We start from the raw sequence: 17,309 nt of genomic DNA on the forward strand, positions 1-17,309 counted from the left end.
ACCGATGAGATTTTGCAAATTTTATGCGTTTTTTTTTTTAAAAAAGTTATCAAGCTCTTAAAAAATCACCCGATACATATGTACACGTGTATAAATGAGTATGTCACTGCCGACAATTTTATCGTCGCGACTACGACAGGCATCCACCTAAGCGCGAAGACTTAACGTCATCGTCGGAGAATGCACGGACATACCTATGTGCTTGTGTATGTACATATGTATGTTTAATACACCTGTACAACAGAAGAAAAAAATCACACTACCAAAAAATGTTTAGTGTATTTTGGCAACACGGCAATTATCCCCTACACTTTCAGCGTGACCTCCTACACGGGTGTATATTACACATATATTTATATATAACGGCTCATATGTGTACATGTATGCGTGGGTTGAATTTGACTACATACCCACCCTGAATAGCTTGGAATCCACCGTGGTGGGTGTTTAATTCATCGAAGCGTTAGAAATCGGCGGGGTTTCCAAGGTTCATCGAAGTGATGCGATTTAAATGCAGCAAAGCATGAACTTTGCAAGGTAACAAAAGCAACAAAAAACTGAATGGAAAATATGCTGTCACATGCAGGGACACTTTCATTCACGTTCGTTTTTAAATAAACTTTCAGTACGTAAAAATATTGTATGGTATGAAAGCTTGGAATATACATATAAACGTTCCATACAGAAACATTACTCTCGAAGTTTATTAAGCCTTTTTTTTGCGTGACTTTAAATACTCAATTAAGTAATGAAATTCGAGATACCACTTGCAGTCAGGTCATTCTCCACCTGAACTCTCTAACTATGCTTCCAATCGAAAACCTTCAAAGCTGGAGTGTTTTCATCCATCGGGAAGAGCCGTTGTCTCTGGATTCACTGAACTATCATAATGTCCCCGTATATCTCGCGCAGCTCATAGCTCCATCAGCTGTGGTACTCGCCGTCGCCAATGCGCAAAGGACCATAAATCTTCCGCAGAACTTTTTCTTTGAAAATTCGTAGCACCGACTTAGCAGATGTTGTCATTACACATATATTTATATGTGCACCATATAGCAGAGCTGAGATGATGAGTGGCTTATAGAGTTTATGAGGGGACTTTATTTCTCAATTGTCTGTTGGCAAGAGTTATTTTATAGGCTGATATTGTTGTTGGAGTTGATCCTGGTTCCAAGATAGATGAGGTATAATGTAATATAATCATTATTCTGGGTAAGTAGTTACAGTCGTTATGTTATATCCAATTCCAATTCTAAAATTATCTGAAATTAAGGTTCACAAAATGCCCTGAATTACTTAATAAAATTATCCCTTTTCTTTTCAAAGATGGTCGTGAAAATTAATGGAACAAGTTATGAAGTTAGGAATGACAAAGATATTTCAAAGCGTTCAACGAGAAGTATTATTTTAACTAAATTAAAAAAAAAAAATTACGAAGCACATTATGAAAATTTTAAGCGTGGAATACTTGATAGTACTTAATGAAAGATACAGATTAACTGACGCATATGACTGTTCAGAAAAGTTTAGTATAAAAAATTTGATATTAAAAATTCTAAGATAACTATAAATCAACAAATTACGAAAAGATTTTAAAAATATGTTGACAAGACTCTAGGAGTAAATATGAATTTCAAGTTAGACTGTACCCTTAATCATCTAGAAAATGTTTCGGATAGTTTTGGAAATTTTAGTTAGTAAGAGAAAGAGCTGTTCAACCAAGCTTAAATGAATCGTCCTATCAGGGGCAGATTATTGCTGGTGCCAAAAATAAATTGTATATTGCATAATTAAAAAGGAAACCCTCATTAAAAGTAGTTTTGTTGAAGCTAAGCATATGTTTTCGATTTTTTCTTATCAGTTTACTTGAACGTATCCTTGCTTTTCAAAACTAAATTGGCATATAAATATGTTATTTGGGTTCATGTTTTCTGGTTTTAAATTTACAATAAAAATAAAGATTTAAAAATAAACGAGACCTAGTCATATAGTATGAAATCATCGATATTCATCACTGTAGACCAGCGGTGTCGATTTTCAATTTCATTTGTAATTTTTGGAAAAAACTTCTCTCAATGAAATTATAACTTAGGAGCCGATTGTAACCTTTGGACGTGTTCTATTCATTATTCGTTATTACTTTATTAATTATTTGTCTTTTAAATTACGCATATCAAATCCTATCATATTTTATTAAATTTAACTCCTCATATAAAAATTCTTTTCACGAGTATTTTCGCGGGCTTTTTGTACATGCTTGAAAGGGATCATGAACAATTTATTATTTTAGAGAAAAGTTAACTATACCAATTTTAGCACATTTTTCAAAAAGAAAAATATCCCAGCTTTTCACATATCAAAAAATCAAGCTGCACCTCAATTGATCCAATTGTATGAATTGTATAATTTCTAGTTTAGAATATTTCTTAAAAATGTCAAGTATCCATATTGTTGGAATTGTCGACGAAAGTCATAAAAGACATGCTGAGAATCCAGTTTTTGCTACAGACAATGTAAGCATCAATATTCCCCATTTGCATCCCAAAGTCGAACAATTTTCCAAAATTGCAAACAAATAAATATTGCTATTAAATATGCAGTAGCAAAAGGCGTACGAAACCTCAGCTTTTCACAGACACACCGAATTCACCGATTACCATGGTCTCGTTGCACACGAAAAACACGGCGCAAAAGCAAACAATGACGCAGACAGCAATAAAGAAAACGACAGATCAAAGGCACGTAATCGGGATGCAATAGTATTAAAATTGCATGCGCAGGATGTCAGCAATGACAACAATTGCTGTTGTAAAATACATAAACTGCAACAGCAAGAACAACACAACAGCTGCTTAAGCAACAGCAACGGCAACAGCCGCACTGATCGTCGTAACAATCTAAAGGTGAATGTTGCCAATCACAACAGCACGAACCGAACTGCAACAAAGATAGCGCCGTCGAGCAAAACAAACATGAAGACAATAAAGCGACAACAATAACACCAACAATGGCGCAACGACCAGTTAAAACTATAACATTGACAATGGCGCGCACGAAATACACAATAAGCCACTTTAAGCCGAAAGTTAAGCAGCGGCTGGCTCAGCCCAGCTCAGTCACAGCCAAGGCTGGGCGTTTGCAAGCCAGCCCCACTGTGTGTGCGGTTGACGTCTTCACCGAACGGCAACAAAACCAAACGCATAAACAAACAAACGAATGCAACGCGCGCACCAACGAGAATTAGAAGCAGTTGAAGAAGAAGCAGAGGAGCCACGGCTAGCGCAAAGCAAACACAACGCCAAGCCAAGCCAAGGGGGATTGAGTTTCAAACGCAAAGCGGCTGCGTTGAGTGGGAGTGGGAGCTTTCAAGTGTGCATTCGGGTGGTGCTAAATGAAGGCCACGGCAGCTTGCGTGCTGTGAAATTTATCATGAGGCACGTCGCCTGCCGCAACACTTTAGCACGGTGCACGAAGAAAAGAGTTCAAAAGAGTAGAGCAAAGTCGAATAGTAGCCACAAAAAACGCTGGAAAATGGTGTAAGAAAAAATTAAGCTTCAGCCAAGCAGCTCAGGCGCAAGGGTGTCGAGGTGTGAACGCACGAAGTAAAAACAAACGGAAGAAACCAATAAGTGGCACAATGTGAACGACGTTGCACTATCGAACACCTCACGAGACTTGCAAGTTGTGAGGTTGAGGTGCCTAATGGTGGCAAGGGACAGAGATTGCGGCGAAATTGAGATGAAGCACGAAAAGCGCTTTATCACCATTTTCTCCGCACAGTGTGCAATTGGCGAAATGAAAAGGAAATAGGTAAATATTGCAGCTACTAAATGTGCATTTCGCATTAACTGCGCATAAAATAAAATTCAGATTATTTTTAAACAAATTTTCTAAGGAAGAAGTAGCAAAAGGTTACTCTTTTGCAGGTTTTGTTACCCAAAGAAACGGAGAAAGAGCTTCTCATAAAAACAATTAGTAATTTTAAGGCGAGTTAGAGCTTACTTATATGAGATACCTTTTTATTACTACCAATAACACCACAATACTAACTTATTTCATAGTTTTCGTATAATTGCTAGATATTGTTGCTGAATGGTGCCGAGTGGACAGTCCTTGGCCGGATTAAATTCAGGGTTTATTCCGGTTACGTAGATCCGACTGTCCTTAAAGAACGGTGAGTATTAACTATATTATTGCAGTAGCTTTGAAAGTTTTCCATAATTAATTTTGAGGTTGAAGAGTTGACAGCTAAAATTTCTCAAAATTTTTTTCATATAGTTGTAATCGAACAAATAAAAACTCTTGTGTAAAATTTAATGAAATACCATTTCTATAAATTCTAGAAATCTTGCGAACCGACTTCAAAAGGACAGTCTCAAGAAAAACGCTTTCAAAGCCTAGCTAGCCTCGAGCGCACAAGTTCTCAAGACTGTATCTCATTATCGGATCAACTTGAAAATTCTTCAATATTCTAGAAGTCTTGTAGAATTTAACAAAATAATAAAAAATTAGATTTTTTGAAACCCATAAACCCACGTAACAAGTGTGAGACGAAATATCTCCTGTCGTGAAACAAACAGTCGTCGCACTCGCGACTTTATTTCTATGTCACTGTTGACAGTCATAACTTCGAAGTCGTAGATAATTTCGTCTATCTTGGAAGCAGTATCAGCACCAGCAATAACCTCGAAATCCAACGTGGAATAACTCTTGCCAACAGGTGCTACATCGAACTGCGTAGGAAATTGAGAAGTAAAATCCTCTCGACGAACAAAAACCAAACTCTATAAGTCACTCATTATTCCATGACGAGTAAAAGGCTAATTGATTTGCAAATCACCCAGAAAAGTATTTCAGCCTAATTGTCCAAAGAACAATTTTGAGCTCTCCAGCTGTTCACAGTTAACGAGTCACTTTAATACTACTTATAAAGAAACTTAACCCAAAAAAGTCACCAAAATATTATAATATTACCGCAAAAATGATAATTGAGTTGCCAAATATCGTTGTAGAAGTACATTCTTTGCTCTTCAATGCAATTCTTAATATTGATACTATCCTAATCCATGGAAAAAGTCGCAGACTATTTTGATATATAAACCTGGGAAAGACTTAACACAGCAGTATTTATACAGAGCAATCAGTCTTCTATCCTGTCTTTCCAAAATATTTCAAAAAGTGTTACTATGAAAGATGACTCCTTTCCTCCACGAAAATAATATAATACCAATTCGGGCTTAGTAAAGAACATAGCACAAAAGAGCAAGCAAATAGAATTACTAACGAAATATGAAAAGCATTTGAGCACAGAGAGTAGTGTTCAGCTATGTTTCTAGACGTGGCTTAGCCGTTTGAAATAGCGTGATATTTTCGCTAGTCTTGCGGTATTTTCGCTAGTTGGCACTGAGAGCGCGTAGTTCTAGTTTTATTTAGTCATGCTATACCTTTTTGGAAAGCGCATTTCACGTGCTAACACGTGTTTGATTGATGGTCCTTTCTTTTAATTCGTTCGTCAGCTATAGTATCGCAAACATGGAGCAAAATAAGGAGAAAATACGGCATATTTTACAATACTACTACGATAAAGTAGTAAATTTGTGCAGTTTATGGACCCGATACAGTTTCCATTTCCACCGCACAACGATGGTTTCAACGTTTTCGTTCTGGTGTAGAGATGGTCGAAGATGCGGAAGGCCTGTAGTCGATCAATTGAAAATTTAATAAAAATACCGCAACACTTTTTTGACAACCAATATATTATATTTATTGCCTTAATAACAGCGAAGTTTTGCCATATAAGATTTTATTGGTGCTAAAAATTAAGTACATGTTATCTCAGCTACCTAAAACCACGTAAATAAAAAAACGTCAAGGAAAGAAATATTTTTGAAGGCCCACGATCATTTTACTAATTGAAAATTAAGCAAAATAAACTGCCTTCAATACAAAGACTGACTTGGAATAGAAATTTGAGGTACACGCTAAATTCCGTGCAGGAAAAATGCTAACAAGCTCCCTCATCTTTCAAAGCCATGTCAGTAGCTAACGAGTACACTCAGAGCAATGCAGCACCGGCACAGACCTAAAACTTAATGCCTGACATTTGGAATGCATTTTCACTACTTGTAAAAATTTCCACACTTGCAACGACCAACTTGATAATTATTCTCTGTTTGCCTTTGCTGTATGAGCGGAGTACGAGCACATGCGCATAATTAAAGAAAAAAAAAAAACGAAAAATAGCAACAATATAAGAAATATATGCATACACATGTATGTGATGTATACACGAAGGTAAGCTCATTTGTAGGAGTCTCGGCACTCACTTGCGAATGTGCCTTATCTCTTTGCGGGAAAACCTCACCTCTTGAAGTCTTCACCTTTATCGCCTCCTCCACATCGCGTCGCACGCGTTTACCAACTGAGCAGTAGTGTTCAGTTTTTCGTGGTATAAATTTGTCATTCTCCTTGCTGGCGTCGTTCTTTCACGCCTTTGCTAGTGCCTTTCTTTGCCACACCAGCAATCTATGGCAGTAGTGAAAAACCATTTGCTTACTGCATTTGCAACGTCTGCTTTAATTTCGACACTCCCTTATTCTTTCTCACCTGTGCTTCGAAGCGGCTTTTGCAACTCGTCAATCAGCTTTGGTACGTGCGTTTGCATCCGTGTTGCAACAAAATGCGCTCCCTCCAATTGCCACCGACAAAAAAAGTCAAAAGTGGCTCGCCATACAACAACAGCAGCAGCTTCACTTTCATTTGGGTGCGATAAGTTTTCGACGTCTCTTCGCAAGGTGCCTATATGTAGCCACAAAGGCATGTACGTCAGTATGTATGTATGTATGCGCAAAGTGCAGGCTGCGGCTTTTAGCTGCAGTTCATCTGCTCGCTGTCGCAGTGCATAAAAATCGAAAGTTTCTGTCGCATGTTTTTGCCCTTTCGCACCTTATGTTGCAGCTTTCATTGCAACGGCGAACGTCATTTTAACTTCTTTCGACACCGTGTCCTTGCAGCAACTTTTCCGTATCTTCATTACCTATATAATTTTTTCATACACACATATATGTATATAGATTTTGTTTGTTTGGCCTCCACTCACAGATTGTAGTTTAAGTCTTTGTTGTAATTCATTTCAGAGCGAACGATATTGCAACATCCGCAAATTGCAAATAAGAACTTGCACATGTGTAATATATGTATAGGCAACAGCATTAAATTTTCACATGTAACGGCATTTACTGACACAGTAGACGACAAAGAACAAATAACAAGTATCATAAGTATAGGGTATTTTTTTTTTAGATATGTGATTTTAGGGAACATAAAAAACGCACATAATTTAACGTTATGGCCAAGAATTTACCTTTGTTATAAGGACAAGGGTTTTGAAAATCCTGTGGAGCAGGTGCTCGCCGCTCAGCTGGCTCAATTAAATTTCAGGCGATATTTTAAATATTCGATCAGCTATTCTTTTTCCAGGCGTCTGTCAACTTGGTCTTATTTGCACTAACAAGCAATTTCACGTAATCGATCGAAGATGGTTTTTTTTGGGTGCATGGCTTGAAAGGCTGTCCACATCAACATTCTACAAAAGCAAAACGGGGACACTAAACAGTGACACTTTAAAGATTTATCTGAACCATGGCTTGTGGGTTATCATAACTCCAAATGCGACTAATACTATACTAGCGAGCTTCTGCGCGGCGTTTGGGACCCGCTACGTAGAAACCACTAAGATGAAAGATCCAACTTTTGAGGACAAACACAGAAAACGTAATAAGAACTATGATTTAATATGCCGACGGCACAACAACATGATGTCCTCGTAATACTAACGGCCAATTTCTACTCCTTTGCGGAGATCAGGTGGAGAAGGACCTTGCTGCACTTGGAATCGTCTTAATTGGCGCCAATAAAGAAGAAGAAATGCGACAATTTTGTTTATTGAGTACCCAATCAACCATCAGTGAACTATATCGCTGAACAAAATTGTCTTTGAATACGATTCGCGAATTTAAATATAATTATAGTAATACAATGGCACGATTTACAAACGTTGTTCCAGTCTATTCATTATCAAATTACAAGCTGTTCTGAATACAAAACAAGTAACAGTTGTCAAAAAGACCAACTTTTGCATCACCCTTTGTTCATGTCTAAAATATTAAATGATAATGATAAGGGAAGTTGTGCGATTCCTTAAGGTCAGAAGCCGGTTAACCTCTAATAAATGGTTTTCGTTTCTCGTTCAAATAAGTCACATATTTCCCATCACAATGTCACATCACATCATATTTAAACACATCAAATCAATATAATATAACACACAATTATCCTATGACGTCACGTCACATCGCATCGTATCACATCATATAAGTACATAAGATATCCCTTTTTGTTTTTTTAAATATGGCACATACATATGTTTTCATCACATCACATAACGTCACATTATAATGAATCATTTTTTAGCTCTTCATTTGATTTCGAAGTTATCCGTAATGGCAAATAACCGTAATATGTAGACAATTTATACCCACAAGAGATTATTATTACAAAATTATACCGAGAAAATATTTATTATGACAGACACATTAATGATAGTATTACAAGAAAGAAACCTACTGGAAAGCATCATCGTCGAAGGGAAATTTACGCTTAATTTCACCCACAAAGATTTAAATTTAATGAACCGATCTATTTTAAACTCGGAGATGGGATGCTATGGGCCAAAATTTAGCTATTTCATATAAAAATAATATTTTCACATAACAAATGTAGCATAAATAAGGTATCTTATTTCGAAATTTTAGTTTACAAAAATCTAAGAGAAACTGATAAATACACAGGACTCCTACGTATAAATTTAGTTGAAATTGGCTAATTAGTTTACGAAATATATAGAATGGTGGCGTCCAATGCCTAATACTTAATTAAAGCTATTCGGTTAACCTTATGTATCGAGCATTATTTTCCATGCTTTGGACATAGTATCTACAGGAGAAATTTAATATTTGAACAGACATAATTCTACAATTTTTTTAACTACAGACTCTAACTGGAACAGCACAGAAAATTACAGACGGAATCGACAGACTCAAAACCTTCGACTCACTACAAAAAAAAAAAAAAAACATTAAAGTAAAAAATGTGTCTAAAATATTGATGACTATTTTTTACAGAGAGTTAAAAACAATTAAGGCGTTCATCTAAGGTACATATGTTGATTTACAGAAAATATTCACCAATTGCCACAATTTCGCAAGTTCGTCTGTAATGAACTAAGTTCACAAATTTATGCTGCTAAGTACAAATCCGCAAATTATACAAATGACTCGCGATAAATGCCAAATTAGTCGAAAATAAAGTCATTCGCGATTTCCTGTGAAATAGACGTGTGAATCATAGTATAGGCTGCATTGGCGTGCATAGAGACGCATACATATGTACAATATGTAGCTGTTAAATTGGAAACCATCTTACTCATGGTAAATATACACACTCATAAAAGCCAAACCTCAAACAAAACATAAGGAAATTAATAACGAACGAAGTGGCTGCAGTTAAAATAAAAAGAGTTCCTCAATAACCATGAATTTTGGATAGCAATACGAGTAAAAGCAGCAAAAGGAAAACAAAACATGAATAAAAAACTTTTACACAACTCGATGACAAAGCTAAAAAAAAAAATTAAAATAATTATTTATCTATTTTAATTTTTTTTTTTTAGCTTTGTCACTTTCAAATATATTATTCAAAATTGTTACCTGCATTTCTAGTTCCAAGATTTGATGCACAGTAATTATAATCAATTCGATGCAAAGAAAAAGAGACTGCAATTTCGGCGAACGTATTGCACAAATATACACGAGTGTTCTGGAATATTAAGCATGCGTGTCCAGTTGAAGAGAAACATTTCGTCCTAGTTCTAATGGTATCTAGTACATATTTCGCAGGCTTATAGGGTGTAGATTCGCTGTAATTTTCATTCATACACCAAACATTGAAAGATGAGATGTGAATTTATTCACTAAAAACCCGTTTTCCGAAAACCTTGAATTTCCTCCCACTTAGTTGTTGTTGAGCACACTTTTGACGATGTAGAGTAATTTTTTTTCGACATATTTTTATAAATTTTAGACGCCTTTTTTCTCAAAACTACTTTTTCAAAGTCCATGTTCAGTGTCATTTAAAAACTACTTGACCGATTCATTTGAAACTTTGTACACATTTATGAGATATAAAATACTATCGTTTAGTAACTTATTTTAAGGGTGTTGGGAGAAGATTTCATTATAATTTGACTAATTTTTTTTTCTTGGTTTTATTCTTTTCGGATAATTTCCAACCGAGTTATGGCGAACACCGCAAACTGTTTTTTTTTTCTCAAGACGCTCTGGGAAAAGCTCTGTTACCGACTTATGCTTCAACATTTCTGCATGAAACAATTTCATTCGATTGTCAAAAGTATGCTCAATAATGTACAAAAGGTCCGAATAAAATTACTCAATCCATATTTAAGAAATAAATTCCCAAAAAAAGTATTTTTTATATATCTAAATCCTTACCCTAACCCCTTAAGGTAATGGACCAAATAGAGAACTTCATTGTGGTTCCAAGTTTTTAGGTGTCAAATGGTAGTGTACAGTTGTTGCCGCTTATATGGATGCTGAGCTAAATAACTGTACTTAGCGTGTAGACAATAAATAATAATGACTAGCGCTATTTATGACGCAAATTTAATTAAATTCAACAAATAGAAATCCAAAAAAAAAAAAATCTTTAATCAAAAATCGGTCGACCAATAATGAAAACAATGTCATTTATGATTATAATATCGATTTATTGCAGCTCACAATAGGCCAGGCACGATAATAATAAAGTTGCACGTAAAAATAGACATATCTGACGTACAAAAAATAAAAAGGACAGAAAAAGAAGAAGCGCCTCTAAGGCAAATATTAAACCACATGACCGCGAAGAGAAGAAGGAAGTAACACGGTGGCAATAGCACAGCCGGCAATATTTAGGCAACATAACAAAGTATGGCATAGCCAGGCGGTGTACCAACCAGTTTCTGGTGGCAAGCAGCTATGTTGCAAGATGCCGCCCGATGCGCTGGTTGCAACAAGGTGCACGAAACGTAGCACGTTGCCAATGACTAAAAGCACAACACCAGCAGCCGGTCAGCTGAGCTGAATAATGACCACAAAATTTAATAACTTCCAGCGATAGTGGTCAACTTCATTTTCATTTCCAGTTGAAGTAACAGCACCTACAGCCACAACGCTACACCGTAATAACGTGCAACACAAAATCTACAGCGGCTGCCGACTGCTGAAAGTGACCGCAGCAACAAAGTGACTACAACAAATTTTACCGCAAACGTTTTGTGCAGCAACCGATAAGCCAGCCAACAGTCGACGGTTGGTGCAACTTGAAATTTTTGTAATGTCGCCAGCGAAAAATGCAATTATGAACGAAAATAAACAGACGGCCACACGAAGATGATTATATAACAAAAGAAATATGCTTGCCACATTGGCAAATGCAACGTGCGCGGATGGGTAGTTGGGTAGATGGTAGCGGCAACTGGTTTTAGATACTCTTTTGAAAACTTTTTTTCAGCGGGAGAAAATAACGAACCTAAAAATTACTCAGAAATAAAATCGATAACAAAAAATATGCCATAACACATGAAGCTACACTTGCAACATCCGCTTGCACATTATTAAAAGTCACTTAAATGCAGCCGCAGGCTACGGATCGAAAGGAAAAGTGATCCGGAATACAGTGTAAAGAGCAGAAGTGAAATGATCACAGCTGCTTACGTAGAATGATGCACAAACCGCAAAGGTAAGGTGCTAAGGTGAGGTGCAACCACAGACGTAACATGGTAAAGACCCTCGTGACAATCGAACATGTAATAACCAAAGCACAGATGCTGCAAACCTGTTATCAACACTCTACCGTTACACTTGACAGCGAAAATGAGAGCAAGAGAGACTACAAGTATCTCCATGTAATTTGACTACGCCGAAACGCAAACGAAAGTGAAACTACTTACTGTGTACCTATGAGAAACCCAAGAATTAATAAAATAAAATCTATAAAAGGCCCAGTAAACAATGCAAACTTGTTTCCCAACAAACCGTTACTCGGCGGTGACTTAACCATGCGCCAATGAAAGAAGGCCTACAAAAGCAACTTCAAAAACAAACATCATCGTTTGCCGGTTTTCTCAACCACACTCCCTCTCTTTCTCACTATCTTGCTCATTTCGTGCGCTCAGTTATCACTTTATCGTCCGCTCCCAACACCAACACAAGCCGCATGTTGACTAGCAATTTTGTGTTACAGCGCATGCGTGCGCACTGTCCGTCGGTGAGACATGTAAATTGCGAGAAATTTGCATGTTACGAGACCAGCAAGTCAACGAAGTGGAAAATGTTTCACCTTTTCAGAGAAAAAATGTTGCAAAACTTGTTTGTGATTGTGCGCTTATTCGTCTCCACTATGAGCTTGCTGCGGTCCAGTCAAAGCTATAGCCAGAGCCACTGCCAGCGCTATTAACATTGTTGGCATTACTTGCATTTATGTATTAGCGTTTTTGCGGTTTCGTTTATTCGCTTAACGTACACACTATTTGGTTATGCTGGCTCACGTTTCATGTTGTGCTGCCGCCACTGCTATGCGGAACGCCACCTGTGGTGCACAGTGTAGCGAAAGGAGTGTCTGAGCCAGAGAAAAATTATTTTTATTACAACGGAATATCCCACGTGTGAAACGAGTTGGCGCATTGTACGTCGAGATCTTAAATTGAAGGCGTACAAAATAAAGCCTTTGAAAGAACTGAAATCACTCGACCACTTTCGACTATGGGCTTTGGAAAAGTTCCAACAAGATCCGACGCTTTCTAGTCAAATTTTGTTCAGCGATGAGGCAATCTGAAGAGATTCAAGAGCTGCCATTATATCCAGAAAAATACAACAGATCAATGTGGTTGTTGGCAGGTGGAATCATCGGTCCATATTCCTTCAAAAGAAATTCCGGTGAGAACGTTATAAGCGACAATTTAATGTCTGAAATTGAAGTTCGTGGTCTAACGGATCATCGAAAATTGAACTCAACGAATGGACCGTCTGAGACGTAGATAATACTTAAAAAATAAATTCCAAAGAATATTCTTTCGAACAATAATAAACGTTCGCTATTAAATTTGAAAGTTCTACGTTTCTTCTTTGAAAAAGTAAGAAACCTCGAATTGGATCACATTTTATAAAAAAAAAAAAATAAATTTTTTTATACCCTGTGCTGGGTATGCTAATTTTGTCACCCAGAAGGAAGCGTCGGAGACCCCATAAAGTATACATATAAATAATCAGTATGTTGAACTGAATAGATATAGCCATGTCCGTCTGTCCGTCTGTCTGTCTCAGTTTTAAAGATATCCTTCTGAAATTTTGTATACGTCATTTTCTCTACAAGAAGCTGCTCATTTGTCGGAACTGCCGATATCGGATCACTATAACATATAGCTGCCATACAAACTGAAGGATCGGAATCAAGTTCTTGTATGGAAAACTGTCACATTTAACAAGATATATTCACGAAATTTGGTTTATATTATTTTTTAAGGCAACAATGTAATCTCCGCAGAAATTGTTCCGATCGGCTCACTATAGACTATAGCTGCCATCAAACCGAACGATCGGAATGTATGGAAAACTTTCGCATTTGACGTGATATCTTCACGAAATTTGGTATAGATTATTTTTAAAGGCATCATATAATATCCGAAAAAAATTTTCAGATCAGATTACTATAGCATATAGCTTCCATACAAACTGAACACATAGTTATTAACATAAATGCACATGTGAAGGGTATTTAGCTTCGATGCAACTGAAGTTAACATTTTTTCTTGTTTTAATATGGTAATAACGAAAAGCTGTTCCTATGTAAGTGTGATTGAGTCCGATTTGAAGATAGAAAGACTAAACCTCTGTAAAGGCTCAATTTCCTAAGAAACCGGAGAACTAAATCAGCTTAAGATCAAAAAGTTCTGAAACAATAAAGTGGAAACAAAATATTCGAAGAACTATCTATCAAAGTACTATAAGTTTCTATAGTGTTGATATGCCTATGCTTTTTTATACCAAGGTTTGGTATCTGATGGATTCCAAAATTTGATGTCTGATTTCTTATAAAGCCAGCCACTCACGGAACAAGTGAGTACTTGCTATCCTTCGAGTTTGCTATGGTAGGATATTCCTATTTTTGGCCCTCATTTTCCAAATTAATAGTGTCACGTTATGGTAGCTGTAAGTCTATAAATACTTTTCCTGAACCTATATAATAAGTCCTTAGTTTTAGTTTTGTTATGGTTATCTATATCTGTTTCATCATCCTGCATTTAGTTGTGAATATCAGTTTTGACCTGCTTGCTCACATTCCTCGGATTCGTCGTCAGGTTCCTGACACAGCAAATTCAACTGCTTTTTCGTCTCCGATTTTGATCTGGCAGTGTGATTAAAGCCGTCTTTGCAGAAGTTGAACTTTGGCGACGACAAGGCTAGTAGAGCCGAATTTGTACAACAGAACTTCACAAGCCTTCTCTATCTCCAGTACTTTAGTTTGGAAGATGCTAGCTGAGCTAGGTAAATGATGAAATAAAGATCACCGTGGTCTATTTGGACCTCTCGGTAGAGATTGTGAAAGTATTCTCCTTCACATGAGCAGTAGTAAATATGGTATGAACATTAAAGGCGGATGTGTGAGAAATATGATATGGAAACTGGTTTTGAACTTCAAAAACTTTATAGCAAACGCTTGCAGCGAATATCAATAGAGATGCTTGTATTTAGACCAAACATTATGGAAAATTCGTTAATAGTAAATTTAAAGAGAAAAACTTTTAATAATTAATTCTGAGCTTTAGTTTTTGTTGAACTTGAGTTCATCTAAGAGTGTTATAATTACGTAAGCTAATGTGGAAACAACAAGATTACATTTTAGGAAATCCAAAAAAGGACAGACTCTGACATATAGCTACAAGCTGTATCGTTGTTTCCATAGTAGATTCTGTAATTATAAGACTCTTGTATGAGCTTCAGGGACTGTTCTTACTACTTAGGCTCCACTATCTTTGAATATACTATAATCTTCTAGTAACTTGCACGTTCCGGATTAAAATTTTGTCCCACTGTTTCGCATTACAAGTCATTTTATCACTGGCTGCCTTTTGCTTCTCGACTCGCATTCGGCTAACGGGTGTACGGAACAAATGTGTACAACAACAGTAACAACATCAAGCGGCAGTGGCTGCTGGTCAGCGATGGCGATGTCATTGTCATGAACGACGAGTGAGCGACAACGGCAGCTTGCGACCACAAGCATCACAATCGCTCTACAGCTCTCCCATATAAAACACACCAGCTCACACATTTTTGAAGAGATAAGTTGGTCGTTAGCGCATCCAAAATGAGGAACCGCAATGTATATATATATGAGTAGCTGCTGTGATGGCTTAACTGAGTGACGAATGCGACTGAATGACGGTTTTTACCCCTCAACTGCGTGTTTAGCAGATTCGTAAGTGAACCGCGCCAGTCTTGCGGACTGTGTTTTGTTTGTGCGCTTTGCTTATTGATTTTGTTATTCAGCGCAGCTTTCGTTACTTTTTTGTTTACTTTACTGTTTCTTTTAATTTTTTAACACTTTCAGTTTCTCTTGAGTTTCTTCTTCTTGCATCTCATCCTCAGTTTTTGTGGGTTCAGCTCGAAGCGAGTTGTCAGAGGTCGAGGGCGGAATTTCGCAACCGCATTCGGTGCGCTGTGCTGAGAAGACGTCACCGATTTCAACGCTTGTGAGATGCACTTTGTAAGGCCAACGCATACGGTAAGTAACAACAACAACACTGGCGCGAATATTTCGAGATCTGCTGTAAGAAGACGTTGCCGCCGCTCAGCGCATGCGATCAGCAGCACTGATCGTCTCTGCCGTTATTGTGGCCTTTGATGCGTCTTTACCAACCGCGACCCGCTGCTGCTGACTTTGGCACTTTTCGGTTTTACAGGCGACTCGCTTGGCTTCTCTGGCTTATATTACTAACTGATATCGTCGCCTCGGCAACATTTTTAATTTGAAAGTGAAAAGCGACGGTCGTAGGCGCCTGAAACACGCTCAGACAACGAGCTGAACGACGACACAATTCGTATAGTTCGCGCAGTAGGTCGCTGGTGACGCGCGCTTCCTGGAAGCAATTACGATATAAAAACGAAATAAACAGAGAATTACAATACATTCGAAAACTGTGCCAAGTTTTGTTGAACTGAAATTAATTTCTCCAATCAAACGAAAATATTTCAAGCCTGACATCACAGGAAGCACAAGTGATTGAGCTCCGTTCGTGTTGCGCGCATCCGTTTCCGTTATTGTTATTGTTATTGCCGTTGACACCGTTGTTAACGTGTGCCACCCTGTTAACTCCTGTCGACTAGTTTGCCACGCGCTCGCACTCCGCGCCGCAATCTAGATTTAGACCGAAGTTGTTAGTCCTTTCATACATACCTAACATTGAAAAGGATACACGCACTACAGCGAAACAAACGACATAACTGAGGATTACATCGAAAATTCTACACGTGCTAAATTCACCACAAATGGTAGGCTCAAAAACATACAAGTTTATTATATTTCCTTCATCACAAGGACATGCATGCATATATATAATTTAGACAAATAAAAAAAAAAATAACGCTAAAAATACAAAAAAAGTTAAAACAAATCGCGAAAATCTCAACAAAGCAGGAAGTGCAAACATTTCTGCATGTCAAAATGTACGACATGGTAAATATACTTGTTACAAATGGAAATCCTTGAAAGGATATGCTCGTGTCAATCAACTCATGGTGCACCACTCGCGGTTTTGTATGTGTGTGTGTGTGTGAGTTTAAACGCGATATTTGCTTTCGGTGTGTGGTTTTGTGTTATCTTTTGGATTTTGTTTTGACAGGAGAAATGTGGAAAAATTAACAATTTTTGTTACACACAAATTTTTTAGTGATATTTATGCGCTGCAAGGTGGTGAAGAGGGAAATTAAGGACCGCATTTATAAACTAGGGGAAATAATCAATTCGTGAAGAAAATAAATTTAAAAAATTATACATCGTTTTAAAATGTTCAAATTTATTTTAAATTTAATTAATTAATTAATTAGTAAATTCGTACGCATCTTAAACCATATAATCTACAACTTGACGATTGACTTGAAAAAAAAAAAAAAAAAAAAAAAAAAAAAAAAAAA

General features: G+C 37.0%; 1 protein-coding gene and 1 long non-coding RNA gene across 4 annotated transcripts in view; one reads left to right on the forward strand and one right to left on the reverse strand.

The window, feature by feature from the left end:
• The window catches only part of LOC108974935, a 146,743-nt gene that overhangs the window by 93,813 nt on the left and 35,621 nt on the right, over positions 1-17,309 (reverse strand). The window lies entirely within an intron of this gene.
• Positions 16,145-17,309, forward strand: part of LOC108974932 (trithorax group protein osa) — a 30,710-nt gene continuing 29,545 nt past the window's right edge. For both annotated transcript variants that reach the window (XM_018943060.1, XM_018943061.1), the window contains exon 1: positions 16,145-16,667. In XM_018943060.1, the coding sequence (XP_018798605.1) occupies positions 16,665-16,667 (3 nt within the window). In that variant the 5' untranslated portion in view covers positions 16,145-16,664. The remainder of the gene's footprint in view (positions 16,668-17,309) is intronic.

The sequence above is a fragment of the Bactrocera latifrons genome, unplaced genomic scaffold, assembly GCF_001853355.1.
Source record: "Bactrocera latifrons isolate USDA-ARS-PBARC rearing strain unplaced genomic scaffold, ASM185335v1 scaffold_6, whole genome shotgun sequence".
NCBI lineage: Eukaryota > Metazoa > Arthropoda > Insecta > Diptera > Tephritidae > Bactrocera > Bactrocera latifrons.